General features: G+C 38.2%; 1 protein-coding gene across 1 annotated transcript in view; it reads left to right on the top strand.

Annotated features, from left to right (window-relative positions):
• LOC150084536 (protein amalgam-like) overlaps nt 1–18,472 on the top strand; it is a 350,510-nt gene that overhangs the window by 210,346 nt on the left and 121,692 nt on the right. Inside the window, exons 3-4 of the mRNA XM_090376474.1 lie at nt 10,823–11,020; nt 13,682–13,803. Coding sequence (XP_090232600.1) covers nt 10,823–11,020; nt 13,682–13,803 — 320 coding nt within the window. The remainder of the gene's footprint in view (nt 1–10,822; nt 11,021–13,681; nt 13,804–18,472) is intronic.

The raw sequence follows: 18,472 nt of genomic DNA, 5'->3' as shown, positions 1-18,472 counted from the left end.
GTGTGAGTAACCAGCCCCCAAATTCCAGTCAATATCTGGGAAATTAAAATCTCTCATTATAAGACTCTCTGATTTACTGGCCCACTCTATTTCCCTGTACAGTTCCTTATTATACTCATCAGAGTCATTAGGCCTATAGCACACTCCTACTCTCAATTTTGATCTCCCAATGCCTATGTCACACCAAACTGACTCAACACTGCACTGTCCAGCGATGTCGACTGGCTTCACTTCCTTGGTTTTTATGTGTTTCTTAACTAATAGCATAACCGCTCCCCCCTTCCTATCCTGTCTATCCTTTCTGTAGACGTTGTACTCCCCAAATTGCAGTTCTGCATCCCTTATATCTGTGTGACACCACGTCTCTGATATCCCAACAATATCTGCCTTTGATGTTTTGAGCAATACCTCAAATTCATCAAATTTATTTACTAAACTCCTAGCATTGGTGTACACGCAGGTATACCTGCACCTGTTTCTATTCTTAGCTTCCCTAACACAACCCATGTGTTTACTTGTACCGCAATGGCTCTCAGCAGTCTCTGAAATACAATGCATCTTGTTTTTCAGGCTTCTGCTCATTTTAATAGAAGCAGTGCAAGAATCTCTTTCACCTCTGCCAGTGGCTACTGTCAATCTATTGGTCTTTTTCTCCCCCCAAGCTAGCAGTTTTCCGACCCACCTAACACTGCCTCGATAGCATCAGCAAATATTCTTGCACCCTTTCTATTTAAGTGTATCCCATCCCTGTAGAAGCACTCTCTCCTGTTAACAAGTACAGTCCAGGCCTCCAGACCTGTATACAGTACTCAAGGTATGGCCTGACTATTGCCTTATACAAGGGAATAATCACCTCCCTATCCCTGCTAGAAAAATTCCTGTATATCATTGATAAGACACCATGAGTTACTCTTGGAGCCCGTCTGCACTGCTCAGAGAACTTCATATCTGCCTGCACAACCACCCCCAGGTCCTTTTCATTCTCTACCACTGTCAGTGTAGTACCACAGAGTTGATACATTGCTCTGGGGTTGCTGTTTCCCATATGTAGTACTTTACATTTGTCAATGTTAAACTTTATTTGCCACCTGAGGACACAGCATGGTTTTGTTAAGGGGAAGTCTTGCCTGACCAATTTGATTGGATACTATGATGCAGTCACAAAAGAACTGGATGCAGGGAATAACTTTGATATTATATACTTGGATCTTAGAAAGGCTTTTGATACTGTTGCACATGGAAGACTGCTGCACAAATTGGAGCAGTGTGGCATTGGAGGCAAGTTGCTGCTATGGATAAAGGGGTGGTTGAGGGGGAGAAGACAGAGAGTGGTAATCAATGGACACTGCTCATCGTGGACTAATGTTATTAGTGGAGTCCCTCAGGGTTCAGTATTGGGGCCTTTATTGTTTTCTGTATTTGTAAATGATATTGATGATGGTATATCAGGCTTAATGTCCAAGTTTGCAGACGATACGAAGGTTGGCAGGGTTGTCAAGGACACTACTGACACTATGCTGCTGCAACAGGATTTGGAAAGGTTGAGCAGATGGGCTTCGAGGTGGCAAATGAAGTTTAACATTGACAAATGTAAAGTACTACATATGGGAAACAGCAACCCCAGAGCAACGTATCAACTCTGTGGTACTACACTGACAGTGGTAGAGAATGAAAGGGACCTGGGGGTGGTGGTGCAGGCAGATATGAAGTTCTCTGAGCAGTGCAGACGAGCTGCAAGAGTAGCTCATGGTGTATTGTCAATGATATATAGGAATTTTTCTAGCAGGGATAAGGAGGTGATTATTCCCTTGTATAAGGCAATGGTCAGGCCACACCTAGAGTACTGTATACAGGCCTGGAGGCCTCATTTCAGGAAGGATGTAGAGCTGCTGGAACGAGTACAGAGAAGGGCAACTAGATTGGTGAATGGGACAAAGGGGTTCTCTTACGAAGAAAGGCTTAAGTTTTGCAAATTACAGTGTCTGGAAACTAGGCACCAGCGGGGTGATCTGATAGCGGTGTACAAAGCCTTGAATGGTTTGAGCATGCTCAATGCTGATGGGATTCTTTCTCTAGCTCAGAAAAATCACCTGAGAGGGTATAAATTCAAATTGAGGAAATACAGATGTAGGATAGATGTGCGGAAATTTGCCTTTAGCCAGCGGGTGGTTGGTGGGTGGAACAGACTTCCATCCCTTGTCGTGGAAGTTGATAGCCTAAATAAGTTTAAGGCTCAGCTGGACAGGTATTTCGAACGAACAGAGGGGTGAAGTGGAAGTGGTTATTTTTATTTATTTATGTTACTTTTTTTTTTTTTTTTTTTTTTTTTGGCTGATGCTGCATAAGCTTGCTTTCTTGCATCAAATGCCTCTACTAATGCTAATGCTAATGCTAATACCTCTCAGCCCATCTGTAAAACACAGAGGAGATATAATTCTCCTCTGTGTTTTTAACTGTTGTTAGTAGTTGGTGCATGGCATCATCCTCTGCTTAAAACCGTACTGATTGTTGGAATGAAAACCTGCTCCTTTGTAATATTGAGTTAATCTGCTATATATTAGTCTTTCATATATTTTCCCTAGTAAAGAGTAGGGCTATTGGTCTGTATGATTTGGGATCAGTAGGGAGTTTTTCAGGGTTTTTGAGAATTAATCTTAACACAGCTTGTTTCCATATTTTTGGGAATATACCTTCTGTCATACAGTTCTTATATAGTGCTATTAATTTATCTGGTGCTATTTCTGCAAATTTTTCGATAATCTCAACCTCTAAGAGGTCAAAACCTGGGCATTTATTGTTTTTGGTTTTAGATAGTGCTATTTCTAAGTCTTGTATGGTGAACAGAGGTTCAATATTGGCATTGTCATATTCAGTGTTTTCTTTTATAATGTTTAGCTGGGTGGGGGAATGATTCTCAGTTTCAGTCCGAATGATACTGTCTAGGATGTTATTTACAGAATCCACCCAACACAGGGTTGGGGTTCCATCTGGTTTGACTCAATAGTTTCTAAGACATCTCCTGTTGGAGCTTGTTGGTCACTATTCTGTAGACAACTCCCTAGGGGTTATTGTTTCCAGTAGTTATTATTATTATTATTAGCCATATGGTGCAAGGAAGCCTGAGGCTTATGCTGCACCAGCCAAAAAAAACTAAAAAAATTTCTGAACTACCCCAAGAGAAAGAGAGAGAGAGAGAGATAAAAGGGAATCACCAAGGAAGATAAGAATGATGATATCCAGCTCAGGACCCTGGGTGTGCCAAGCCCACACTCACCAGATGTGAGCCCCTGGGGTTCCAACCAAGTGCTTCCAGCATTCCCTTTTCTTGTCTCTTATGAGGGCTGTATACTGATTCCTGAGAGTTCTATAAGAATCTCTCAGTGCATCCACTTTATTTTGTGGCCAAGATGTTCTGGCTCTTTGAAAATGTCTCCTCACCTAATGTACCCTACTTCTGAGTATAGTCAGTTCAGGGCACCACCAGAGAACTGTCTGCTTCCTTGGTTTTTTCCATGGGATAGACGGGGCTGCTGTTTTTGTTAAAATGTTTGTCATAGTCAGTGTTTGCTTGTCCGGGCTACAGTTGCCTGATCTAGACCACTCATTTTCCTGTTTTTGCAGCTCAGCTGCTGAATGTTCTTAAAAAATCTGCCAGTTTGCCCTTTTAAAGTTATACCTTTTGATATCCAACAGGGAATGTTGGGTTGTTTGGAATTGCCTGCTTAGTTTGAACAAAATGGCTCTGTGATCTGATGTGGTCCAGGTTGGCTGGACACACCAGTCTGTGATTTTATAAGCTATTGAATTGGTGGCAAGAGTGACATCAATGTCACTCTCCCACATGGTACTGCTAAAAGTTGTGAGGTTATTTGGTTGGATTAGCACTTGGAAGGGTAAGGTGGCTATATAGTCTGAAAGTATCTGGCCATTATGTATGCCTGCACTGTCTTCCGTACGGCTATGCCATAAGGCTGACCGGCAGTCGACATCAGCACACACTATGATATTTGCAGTAGGTAGCAAGTTTGTGACTACTTGTAGGTATTCAATGGTTGGGTTTATATCTTCCCCTGGTCTGGAATATAGTGAAATAATGTAAAACTCTCCTACAGCACTGGTGATATGGGCACACACTCCCTCTGGGGAGCAGAGGTGACCCACCTTTGTGACTGTAAGGTCAGTATTTTTAACTATTATTGCTGTAGCAGGGACACCTGAGGTGTATTCTATTATTTTATAGCCTCTTGGGTATCCTTGAACACTACCCATATGTGTGTAGGGCTCTTGGAGTACCAAGATATCTATATTATTTCCTTCCAATTTGAGTTTGATATGATCTACAATGGCTCTTGCTCTTTTGAGCATTCAATTGGACAAGATTTGAGCCCTAGTCACATTTATGTTTTCAGTCTGGCCCATAGTTGGTCCTAGATTGTATAAATTTTACCATTTTTTTATAACAGGGGCATTTATCATACCTGATACTATGTGCATAGTCAGTCAGCTGTGCTGCTTCACAGGTAGCACATTTTGGCTGCTGATTGACAGTGGTAGAGAATGAAAAGGACCTGGGGATAATTGTGCAGGCAGATATGAAGTTCTCTGAGCAGTGGAAATGGGCTGCAAGAGTAGCCCATGGTGTCTTGTCAATGATATACAGGAATTTTTCTAGCAGGGATAAGGAGGTGATTATTCCCTTGTATATGGCAATAGTCAGGCCACACTGAGTACTGTATACAGATCTGGAGGCCTCATTTCAGAAGGATGTATAGCTGCTGGAACGAGTACAGAGAAGGGCAACAAGATTAGTGAATGGAACAAAGGGGTGCTCTTACGAAGAAAGTCTTAAGTTTTGCAAATTACAGTGTCTGGAGACTAGGCACCAGCGAGGTGATCTGATAGAGGTATATAAAGCCTTGAATGGCTTGAGCATGCTCAGTGCTGATGGGATTCTTCCTCTTGCTCAGAATAATCACCTGAGAGGGCATAAATTCAAATTGAGGAAAGACAGATGTAGGATAGATGTGCGGAAATTTGCCTTTAGCCAGTGGGTAGTTGGTTGGTGGAACAGACTTCCATTCCTTGTTGTGGAGGTTGATAGCCTAAATAAATTTAAGGCTCAGCTGGACAGGTATTTCGAACGAATGGAGGAATGGAGGGGTGAAATGGGAGTGTTTTTTTTTTGGCCGATGCTGCATAAGCTTGCTTTCTTGCATCATACTAATGCTAATGCTAATAATTAGATTCTAATACAATCCACCCCAAAACTGGAGAAATGCTGTCTCTCTAATCCACAAAGGAGGTGCGAAATATGTGATGAGTAACTATACACAAGGGGGTGCGGTCGGCCAAGATTTTCTTTTCATGCATGACAACACTACTGCACACAGAGCTGAAGTGGTGGAGAAATATATATTGAAACTGAAGATATCCAATGACTTCTGTGGCAAGCACAATCACCAGACTTAAATCTGATTGAATATGTGTGAGATGCTCTTGGGGAGCATGCCGACAGCTAACTTCATAGTCATTTGGTCAGCTAAGGTCTGTGCTGGTGGAAAATGAGATTTGTTGCCACAGAATCTTATAGACACCCTTATATATGGCTCACTGCTGTTGGGCCTGTTTAGTTGTTGGAGGGGGCTCATATGCTATACTGATGTCATATGACCATATTTTCAAGCATATTGTATATTGACTTCTTTAATATGACTTCTTTTTTGGTAATTCATATATAACCCTTATAAATGTCCCTTATACCTGAATGAAATTTCTGGCTGTCTCCTCATTTCATTGTTATTCTATGGTACACTACCATACAAAATTTTATCCTACTTCATCACAAGCTGCATGAATTACACCGCGTTTTCTACATGTTCTGTTAATATTTTCGAGCAGTGTTAACAGTAACAAGGACACTCAGCTCTGTTATTTTGACACAAAATATGCATAAATGGTACTGTTGTTTTGTTGAATCTGGCTACTTAATTACCAAGAAGCAGCTGTCACCAGGAAAGATGCTCACAACGAGATGGACCACAATTACTGGAAATCCCACATTGAAAATTAATGCAGATCTAATGCCTTGGCAATGCCAGTGAATGGATGGGTGAAATGAGAGGTGTGTGTGTGTTGTTTTTTTTTTTTTTTTTTTTGGCTGATGCTGTATAAGCTTGCTTTCTTGCATCATGTGCCCTTGCTAATGCTGTGCTACAAAGTGTCTAATTTGACAGCACTAGTAAGTCCTGCTGTTACAGAACTATAACATTGTGTCTGCTAGAGCTATAACATCTTGCCAGTGGTAAAGCAGCAGAATTATTTCAGACAGGTTTCCACAATATATCATTTATCATTATTTGTTTTGCACACATCATCATTTGACAGAAAATTACAAATATTTTCCCACACAAGTGTTTCAAGATTTAAATTAATTTTACAATGCAGAATTAATTTAATCCAGAATTAATTTAGCAATTAATTTAATCCAGAAAACTATGGCCAGCAGTCTCACACTGAACGACCAACTTTTGGTGGTCGTTCAGTGTGAGACCGCTTCCTGGCTTTAAACAAAATAACAACTTTCAATTAGACCCTTCCCAGTACCTGTCCACACCTGACCACAACTATTCATTTACCATCTGTAGTGGACTAAACAGTTTTTTTTTTTTTTTTTTTTAATGAAAACCCCAAACAAGAAATTATACCAAAATTGGCAGATGAGTTAAAATGGATACTCCACATTGATATTTATAGTTGAATGCAAGCTCCAAATCCCACAGCTCAAAAACCCAAGCAGGGAATGTAAGGAATTGGATTGTTAAAAATAAGTGATATGATGACCTCATTACCATTTCTTAGAAAAGATACTGAGTTTATAGGAAGGCAGGGCTGCAGGGAAAGCTGTTATATATTCAGTTCTAATTAAAAAGTTCTACATATGAATCTCTCAAGCTGTTAAAAATGCTAATGAGGGATCATTGGATTCCGTTACCAGAATCCAATGATCCCTCGAGATGAAAAAATACAGAAAGGTGCTGCTGAAGAAGAGGTGAGTATAGATCAGAGTGACTTTGATTTCTGTGATAGGGTAGATCATAAAGTCTGTGGTGAAGGATATATTCAGGATCATCTCTACAAGAATGGTGCATTACCATGATGTAGCCGTTAGACAGCTGAATGAGTATGCAGCTGACATATGTCATAAATTGCATGTGTTCTGTGGTTGATTTGCCTGTTTTGCTGGATGAAAAATCCAAGTTTCTAGAAAGAAAGACCTTGCTGTCCAACATCTGAGACTGACCAACTCAGTCATGCAGCGAAAAAAAAGCACATAAAAATATTTCTTATCATTGAGGGGATTTTAACCCTGGCCTTTTCCACCTCGTGATTATAACCACTGTGCTACCTGTGTAGACTGTACATATTTCTAGACTGTAGCAAAGCTTTTGATACCCTTCCTCATGAAAGGCTGTTATATTAACTGGTAGAACCTGGATATACAATGCAGGATCACAGACTGGCTAAAAGATAAGAGACAAAGGGTTATCTTAAATGGTCAATCTTTAGGGTGGACGAGTGTAACAAATGTCCCTCAAGAATCTGTGTTGGGCCTCTCCCATTTATAATTTTCATAAACGATGTTGATGAGAGTATCCTCCAGGGTAAGCTGCCAAGGGTTGCTGATAATTTCAAGGTGGGAAGAGTGATTAAAAAGTCAGGCCACGTTACTTCAAAAAGACTTTGATTGGTGGTGTATATGGTCCAAAAAAACAGCAACTAAAATTTACTGCTTATAGATGTAAAATTATGCATTTAGGGACCAGAAATCTTGGTGTCACATAAGTAGGGGATGAAAATAAAAGTGGTTCAAGATGAAAAAAAAAAAAAAAAAGACTTAGATGCTATGATTTAATCCACATGAAATTTTCTATGCAGTGTAAACATGCGGCATAAGACACATGGTGTTCTATGATTTATAGAGCCTTTATTAGTTGGGAGAAGGAATGTCATTATCTCTCTTTACAAGGACCATTTCCTTGTAAAGAGAGAGAATGGTTCTTTACAAGTCTGCATTTGGAATATTGTATTCAAGTCTGGAGAATGCATCTGGAACTTCTGGAGAGGATTCAAAGAAGGGCAACCTGCAAATAATGAATGCAAATCGATACATATGAAGAATGACTTAGCAGGAGTGGACTGCAAAGTTTGACTACTAGACATCTCAGGAAGGAGATCTAAAATGAATGAGGAAGGTCTGTTCTCCCTCCCAGGGGGCATAAAAATCTCAGAATAAGAGAAGACTGGATCTCATTCACCTATGGGCAGCAAGTTTTTGAACAAATTGTCTCTCAATGTGGCAGAGACAATGAGTTTGGCTAAATTCATGCTAATATTGGATGGTTAACTTCTGAAAATGGGAATAGTCTAAATATCTTGTTTGTTTGTTTTTGTTATTTTTATTGTATTTGTTCATATCTTTATTTTTCGGTGATGCAGAAAAAGTTTGATTCCTTGTATCATTTGGCTAATAAAATGTGTGACTTAATTCATTAATTTATACTGGTAGAGAATGGAGTAAAAAGTAGTGTCCATTAAAGTGCCCAAAGTGGGTGAGCAAGACCCTTCTTGTCCTCTCCCAAAGTGGAGAGGACAAGAGGTCATATTTTGCTTTTAAATGCATTTCCTGCAAACAGAAGCAAATAGGTTTATGTTTAAGCTGGAGTATTTGACATCCTCCGTATTTTGTTGGAATTCATGGCAGTTTTGTTGTAGAATTTAACTATTACAACTTGAATTTAATGTATTCCTGAGCTGGCTTCTGGTTTTCATTTACCTACTTTAGTTTAATGGATCCCTTAGCTGATGAGGGTTTTCATTTACCTGCTTTGGTTTTAATTCTGGTTTTAGGAAAGGAGGGCAACAATATCCATATTGTCTTCAGGATACAGATCCAAGATATGATCATCTGTACTTTTCTTTTCTTAATTTAACTCCGTTGCATTCTATATCATACTGATAACAGCCGTTATGCAGATACTTGGGGTTTTATTTATATTCTGCTATTTTTTTTTTTTTTTTTTATATTGAGATGAAAGTAGCAACTGCTTTTTTTCATATACTTGTGTTAACAATAGGGGACATATTGTATAAAGACTCTCGTGGTGAGACTTGTATATCAGTTTGTGTTGACACAAAATACTTGTGCAAACCATTTGAGCTTAAGCTTTTCCTTTATTATTTATTGGCATTATCTTTTCTCTGCCTTCTCTTATGGGATATTTTTTGTCTTGTTTTCTGGATTTTTCTTGTCTTGCTATTGTTAGCATACCCTTGAGCATATAGGATGTTCAACTCCATATATTCAATGGTATGTAATTGAATTCAAGTAATTCTTCGTTTCGGTTTCAGGTCAAATCATTCCTTGTTGTTGTTTCATTCCTCCAAACCAAGCACAGGTAGGAGAACCACAACTCAAAAGCATCACTTGAGAGAACCAAAGGAGTTCTTGGGGAATCAAACTGAGTCTGTGTAAAACATATGGCAGAAACACCATCAGGAAGCTCACTTTTCTTCTATGCTATGCAGTGAAGATATGATCCTCTGCCCCACAGAATACTGTAAATAAACTGGTGTCTAGAGCTCTGGGTTCTCAAATGGGCAAATTAATGGTCTAACTTATAAAAGCTATGGATCAGCATTTGCAAATCTTAATAACTCTCACTGTGAATACAGCTCATGAAAGCAAAGAGGTTTCATAAACCATGCATAGCAAGACATAATCACTTGAACATCTGAAGTACCATAGACAGGAAAATCCCAGTCAGAGACCTCTGAGGTTCCTGCTGTGCGCTAACCTGAAGACACTGACCAGTTGAAAAAGACACTTCCTGAATGCAGTACTTCACTCTTTTTCCTTATGGGATAGTACAGTGTGGTTTTAATCATTGATCTCCCCAAACTGGGTTGAAAAAGCTTTGATTTGAATCCCGTCAATGATGCTAGAAACTTTTATGGCTTTTTTCACTCCATAACTGAGTTAGTTGGTCTGAAGTGAAGATAGCAAGGTGTTTTCTCCTGGAAACTTAGATTTTTTTGTCCAGCAAAACAGGTAAACAGATCAGAACACACACAGATCAGTTGCCTTCCAAATCACCCCCCCCCCCGCCTTGACACAGATCTTTGATCCCATTGATATGCAGCATCAGAATGAATTACAGCTTCGAAATGAAATGAAGTGATACCTGTTAGCTGGTGTATCTCTTTTGTAGTTCCATGTAACATAAACATTATCTGTCAGTATGTCAGCATAACAAATTATATGTATTTGTTGTTTTACTTTGCACTTGTTACATTGTTTTGTTGTCATCTTTGTAAGATTCCTCTGGATAGCTGTTTATGAATCATTGTTATGCTTATTGAAGTAATTAAAGAATTTTATTATTGTTTTAATTTTATATTGAATTATTCAGAATTTCATATAATTCTCAAATGAATTATTTTTAGTTATTGGAGAGCATACAATATATTTTGGTGTTGGCAAATCAACAGTGATTAGCACGTTCCATTTGCTGAGTGTCATCTTCATCTGGTAATTTAGTACACTTTTAAATATTCATTTGCATCATTCATACATTAATTGTTTTTCTATAAAATTTTAAAATTGTTTACAATATATTATTACAATGCAGAATGTACTTAACATTTTTATTATAGTATAGTAAAGATCAGAGAGAGGAAATACTCATAAAATAAAGTGTCAGTTATTTTAACATTTATACACAATCATGCATACATTAATTGGTATCTCAAATTTATGTTACAGGAAGTTACATTAGACTCTGGAAAAAAGGAACATCGGTTCTTTTTTCCGGTGTTATGCGATTACTGAAAGACAGTAGGATTAATGAAGTAAATGGAACTCTAACAATAACTTCAGTGCAGGAATCCGATGCAGGGGAATATAACTGTCAATTAAGCACAACACCCAAGTTGGAATTGCTTCACAAACTTGAGGTATTAAGTAAGTATAGCAAAGGTTGAAAATAAGTGAATTTATTAAGTAGCAAAATATATTTATATAAGTTTTTAAAGATAATAAGTCATCAGGAGAGAGAGAGAGAGAGAGAGAGAGAGAGAGAGAGAGAGAGAGAGAGAGAGAGAGAGAGAGAGAGAGATCCTATCCACCTTTCTCTCTTAAATTTTTGCCACTTCAAATTCTAGTTACTTAATTTTAGTATTAATCAGGCCTAATGATGCAGGAAAGAAAATTTATTTCGCATCAACAAAAAAAAATCTCTGATTCAAATGCAGTTTTGCCATTTTGAAAAGTATTATTCCAATTTTATCTTAAACCTCATGAAACTCTACATTGGGATACAACTTTTCAAGGATCAGAAATGTATTTGATAATGAACTACACGAGATACAATCTTTCATTGCTTCCTAAAATTTTTTATTTCCACCCCTTTTTGTTTTTGCTTGGCAACATGAAAATATCTCCTTATCCATTTCCCTATTCCTGTAAGGACCTTGAACACCTTAGCATTAGAAATAGTAGAGGCATATTAACCCCGGGGCTCACACTGGTGAGTATGGGCTTGGCACACCCAGGGTCCTCAGTTGGATATCATTATTCTTCTCTTTCTTGGTGAACTGAATATCAAACTTTTGGTGTAATGGCAATCCTAAACGACCCAAGTAGTCTGATAATTTTAAGCATGTTGTCCTAACTTACAGACATTCTGTTGTTATTTTTCTCTTTTGGCACAAATAAATCAATATGCTTGTTTCTTTTAAATGTTTTTGCCAATATCTGAAAATCCTCACTACATACCTCACATCTAAGCACTGAGGTCATTTTCTGTAGATATATTGAAGAATGCAGTCTGTGGTTTTATCATACTAACAGTTTTTAAATCTTTTCCATTTTCATTTTGGAGGTTGATTACTATAACAGATTAAATCAGAAGGATGATTTTGCCTTAATTCTTAGGCATTTCTGCTGGCCAAGTCACGTGCAGAGTCTAAAATAAGAGGAGAATGTTCTTTTCTTTTGTTCATTGAGGAAGTACTTTGAAAAATGATGTTCTTATAAGTGTTAAACTAGCACAAATTTCATTCAATTGCAATTTGTGCTGTTCATTATTTTCAGATATTTGAAATTTTTTGTAGACAATTGCCAGTACTTCTTTATGCTGTTATAGATAAAGAAATAGATGAATCAGTAGATGTCTTGCAACATTATTTCTGTCAGTTTCAATGTGAGAGCCTGCCAGAGGTAATCCTCTGGTAGGCTCTCACATTGTAATCCTCTGTTGGGGAATTGACAAATTCACAAAGAAGCTTGCAATATATAAAATTATCACAAGTCACGTTTGGAATTTTAACATTTCTTATAGCAATGCTCATTGTGTTAGAATATTTTCAGCCAAGCTAGAAAAACAAAAACTGAATTCAGTATATAAAGCTTTGGAAATGGTCCTGACAGTGAAGTAGAGATAGCAGAATTGTTATAAACAAAACTGACTCTTCATTTCTTAAGCGGTACAACGTTTGCAACAGTATCTTTCTTGAAACCAACAAAGTCAGTTGATATCTAATAGAAAATCTAAACATAAATCCACAGACAAAAAAATTTTAGATAAGCTAATGTTTGAAAATATGTTGTACTGGTAAAGAATCCTGTGGTGTATATTTTAAAATAAAATGTGTGTGTTATCAGAAAAATTTAATTTCTAGTGTTGCATAGACTAAAAAACCTGCTGTTTGCTTTTTGAAGTAAAAAATATGTGTAAATGTCTAATATCCAATTTTTTAATGAAATTCAGTGTCTTATCACATTTGTTTTGTCCCTTTTTATACACACACACACACACACACACACACACACACACACACACACACACACACACACACACACACACACACACACACACACACACCAATACGCCCTCTCTTCATAAATAAAAATTTGGCCACCATAACTGGCATAGACTGCATCTTGAGTACTGCATACTGGTTTGGAGGCTTTATTTTAGCAATGATGTGGGTCTGCTGGTACAGGCACCTTGCAAGGTGATCTTACCTGGACTACATGTTTTTACACACACACACACACACACACACACACACACACACACACACACACACACACACACACACACACACACACACACACACACACACACACACACGGGGACATAAATTAAAATTGAGAAAAGTTGGTTGCAGAATAGATGTGTGGAAGTTTGTCTTCAGCCAGCAGGTAGTTGATAGTTGGAACAAACATCCATCTGTTGTTGTTGTGGAAGTGGGTAGTTTGAATAAATTCAAGGAAGAACTAGACAAGACTATAGGCGATGTGGAAACTTTTTTTTTTTTTTTTCTCTCCCTTCTTGATGTTGTATAAGCTTGCTTTCTTGCATCATTTGCTAATACTGATACTTCCATAATTGTCAAAAGTAGGTTTATCTATATAATAATTATAATCAGTTTTGATTTAGCATCTTTTCATATTTTTTTGATACTTTTGCTTACAGTAATATTCCTTAAGGAGTAGTTTAAATATCCTAAATTTTATTATGATCACCCCTTTTATTAAAAGTAAATAGATATAAATTCAGCACCATTAATATGCATATATAATGGAATTATCATCATAACCTTTTTTTTTTTTTTTTAGTTCCTCCTCACATACATCCAAATCCAAAAGATGGCCACGTTGTAGTGAAGAAAGGTGAACCTCTCTTCATTGCTTGTAATGCATCAGGTTTTCCAAAGCCTTCTGTTGTGTGGAGTGCTATTGTGAGTAGCTTAATAATATTTTGCTGTTTATGATATTCACAAAAAATATGGGGTAATGAGAATTTTGCAAATCAGAACTATTTTTAGACAACTTATTTGCTTAATTGTTGGAGTCCATTATATAAAGTCTTTATTTTAATGCTCGGATGAGAGCACACTGGAATGCCATTTCAGGTTGTCATATCCATTGGTAATGTACAAACATGACAGATAAAAATAAGATATTTTATTACCATTTGATAAAATTTCCCATTTTGAGCCCCACATGAATTGGAATTTAATTACTTTATAAAATTATCTTTCATTTTTGTTATACATCATCACAGAAGTTAATCTATCTAATTTTGGTACTGTCAGAATTTTTACATAGTAGTGGTTGTAAAATAGAATTTAATAGTTAAATAGAAATTAGTTACCCTCACTTGTGCAGAATATTATGTAGGTTAATAATCTGGTTAATATTCTGTAATTTTAAACAATAATAATAAGGGAGCATATACACCACTATATAAGTAACATTAGAATGTTTCATTGTTTAAAAGTTATTAGTAAGTTTGTGATAATAATAGAAAGTTAAGTTTAAAAGGGAGTGGGGGATTATTTAAATAGTAGGATAGGGAATTATAATTACATTGCTGAGAAATTTAAAGTTAAACCAAACAATAAGGGTATATAGATAATTAGTTGAAGATACAAGGGTATATAGAGGATTTGAGATCGCAAATTAAAACTGATAATTAGTGCTAGAAATAAGAGTTATGAAGAAGTGATAAACAAACAAAACTAGGGAATCTTGCAGATGTACCAACAAATGTTAAATACAGAACTCTTCTTTCTTACAAGTTAAATGGCATTAGTATTAATACTAGCAAAATGATGCTAGTTAGCAAGCCTTATACAGCTTCAGTCAAGGGGAAAAAAAAAAAAAACAACAGAAATGCTTTATTTGCTCATTCTGTTGTCCAGTGGTTCTCTAAATTTATTTAGACTACCCACTTCCACAGAGGTGAAAATTTATTCCAGTATTCAACTACTCTTTGGCTGAAGGTAAATTTCCACACATCTGTTCCGTAGCCATCCTTATTCAATTAAATTGTATTTTTGTTGTTGTCTCAGAGAGATTAAAGATGCCATCAGCATTTAATTTATTCAAAAAACCTTTTTAGTCTTTGAAAGCCTTAAACACCTCAGTCAGTTCACCACACACATAAAGAAGTCTAGTTTCCAGTTGGTGTATTTTATTGAACTGTAGTCTCTCTTGGTGAGAATACACTTTTGTTTCCTAATCAAAATTTGTTTGCTTTACTAGTGTTTGCTTTACCTGTGAAATCCTGTAGTATTACCCTTTTGTGCCCTAACCAAACTCACATTATTCTTGCACCACTTTCTATTCAAGTATATCCCATTTAGGCAAGGGTAGGCAAGCCAAAGCAGATTATGAGAAGTCTCTGGCAAAGAATGCCAAGAAAGGCAGCAAACATGTCTTTGTCTTTACTTATATTAACAGTAGAAGGAAGGGGTTGAATCAATCACATTGGTACACTTGATGTCAATGGTTTAACTGTTGATCCTGCTCAGCTTGCTCACAAACTGAACAGGTATTTTGCATCTACATTCACGCATGAGGGAGTGATTTAGTGAAACTGAGAGAAAAGTGGAAGAGAAATTGTTATAGCTTAACATAAAAAAGGCACCTGGGGTGGGGCACCTCCATAGCCAGGTGGGCAGGAGCAGCAGTGCGTAGCATATGCTTCTTGATTAGACCGGGGTTTGAGCCCATGACCACCAAATACGGAGGATGCGGAAAGGTCAGGAAATGACCACCGCTTATCCCCGGAGCAATATGGCCTTAGTTGCTAATGCTCCTAAAAACCAAATAACAAACAAACAAACCTGGGGTGGATGGAATCTACCCAATAATATTAAGGAAGGCAGAAAAGGAGATAAGCAAACCATTAGCATTATGAGTGCATCTTTAGATTAAATTGTGATCCCTGTGGGCCGGAGATGTGTCAATATATCTTCTATTCACAAAATGGGATCAAAGGGTGACATAAGTAATTGCAGGCCTGTTAGCTTAAATTCTTTTCAGTGAAAATAATGGAGTCTCTGGTTAAAAAAGTAATGCAGGACCACCTAGTGCAGCTATATTGCAGTCATAGAATGGATTTGCTAAGTGGTGATCTTGTCTGACCAATCTGACTGGATACCGTGATGCAGTAACAAAGGAACTGGATGCAAACAATAATTTGTATTTGAACTGCTGTACAAATTGGAGCAGTGTGGCATTAAGGGCAGGTTACTACTCTTTGATGAAGGGTGTTTGAGTGGAGTGGGAGAAGACAAAGTGGTTATTAATGGACAATACTCTTCATGGACCGATGTTATTAGTGGAGTAGAGTTCAGTGCTGGCCCATTGTTGTGTTGTACATTTAGTAATGATATGATGAAGGTATATCAGGCTTAATATCCGAGTTTGCAGATGACAGTAAAGGTATGCTACTGCAACACGATCTGAAAAAATTAGAAATGGCAGTTGAAGTTTAATATTGACAAATGAAAGGTATTGCATATAGGGAGCTATAATCCCAGATTAATGGAAAGATTAGTGGAAAAGACCATGGGGTAATTATGCAGTCAGATATGAATTTCTCTGAGCAGTGCAGCCAGGCTGTTATATCAGTGACATACAGGAATTTTGCTAGCAGGGATAAGAGGGTGAGTATCCCATTGTACAAGGGAATGGTTAGGCTGCATTTTGAGTATTGTGTACAGGTCTGGAAGCCTCATTTTAGGAAGACTGGATCTGATGGAACAGGTGCAGATCAGGGCAATGAGATTAATGAAGTGAACAAAAGGGTGGCCTTACCAAGAAAAGAAAGGCTTCAGTTTTTCAAATTGCAGCATCTGGAGACTAGGTGCCTGTGGGGGGTGATCTGATTGAAGTGTTTAAGGCTTTGAATGGATTAAGCAAGCTCTATGCTGATAGCATTCTTTGTCTTGATCAGACTACACTCGTATTAGTGCATAAATTCAAATTGAGGAAGGATGGGTGTAGGATAGATTTGCAGAAGTTTGCCTTCAGCCAGCGGTGTTTGATTGTGAGAACAGACTGCCATCTGTTGTTGTGGAAGTGGGTAGTTTGAATAAGATTCCAGGAAGAACTAGACACATTATTGGAGGGGATAGACAGGTGATATAGGAAGGTGTTTTTTTGGCTGATGCTTTATAAGATTGCTTTTTTGCAATCAAATTTGACAAATGTAACTACACTCCAACCTTTTCTTACCAGCTCTGTTATACAGGGTGTCTCAAAAATATTGGTACAAACGTTTAGGGGAGGTAGGTAACATCTAAAGGAATGTGAATCGCATAGGAACCCATAACCGGAAACATCACGGGAAAGTAGTAGCAGAGGCACAAGAAGCAGATGTTATGTTGTTATTTGGTTTTTATGAGCATTAGCAACTAAGGCCATATTGCTCTGGGAATATGCGGTTGTCATTCCCTGACCTTTCCGTATTTGGTGATCACGGGCTTGAACCCCGGTCTAATTAAGAAGCGTGTGCAATGCACTACCGCTCCTACCCACCTGACTACGGAGGCACCACAACAACAAGAAGCAAAAATGACACAAGACAGTAATTAGTAGCAAACATTTATTTGACATAATCTTAACAATGGAGAACGAGATGGATGCATTTCATGATGTTACAACAGATGCTCGAAGGTTCCACCGTGAGACGCAATGCATGTGTGACACCAATGCAGCATGGATTGGCAGACACGGTCGAACACACCTGAAGTTTCTTTGACAGCAGCAGCACAGACGAGTCTCGCCACGAGATCCATTTCCGTCTCCACAGGCGATTCATACACGATAGATTTGAGGGCCCCCACAGAAAGAAATCAAGGCTCAATAAATCAGGTGAGTGTGGGGCCCAGGCAACGGGTCCACCACTGCCAATCCATCAATGCCCAAAATGCCTGTTCAAATGGTCACAAACACACCTTCCATAATGGGCAGGCGCCCCGTCATGTTGAAACCAAATGTTGCATCTCACATTTGCTGGAACATCGTCAAGTAACCCTGGTAGAACTTTTTCAAGAAAGATCCGATATTTAGCGGAGTTCATGCGGGATGGTAACAGGTATGGGCCGACCAAGCAGTCACCAACCATACCTGCCCACACATTTATTGTGAAGCGATGTTGTGCCGCATAGGGATGCACACCATGTGGGTTGTCACGAGCCCACACATGAGCATTGTGCTGGTTGAATAAGCCTTCCTGAGTGAAATAAGCCTCATCCATGAACACAACATAGGCTGGAAAATTCAAGTCTTGAACACTTTCTTGGAGAAACCACTGCACAAAAGCCACATGTGCAGGATAATCTTGGGGGAGCAGTAACTGAACCCTTGGGAGATGAAAGGGGTGTAAGGAATCGTCGTGCCAGACACGCTGTACACTGCAACGAGACACTCCTAAGGCAGAGGCAACGGCACGTGTGCTGGTAGTAGGATTATTCTGGACGGCATTCAACACACTTTCTTCCATGGCGGGAGTTCGCCTCGAACGTAGTCTGTCCGCACTACTCCTGTTACCTCTAAATGACCCATAATTGCACAAATTTTGTTGCACACGTGCAAACAAATGGTGGTCCGGTA

This window comes from Mastigoproctus giganteus, chromosome 6 (genome assembly GCF_048544385.1).
Source record: "Mastigoproctus giganteus isolate SK-2022 chromosome 6, ASM4854438v1, whole genome shotgun sequence".
NCBI classification, from domain to species: domain Eukaryota; kingdom Metazoa; phylum Arthropoda; class Arachnida; order Uropygi; family Thelyphonidae; genus Mastigoproctus; species Mastigoproctus giganteus.
The sequence above is the reverse complement of the archived record's forward strand: the minus strand, read 5'-3'. Positions and strand labels throughout refer to the sequence as shown.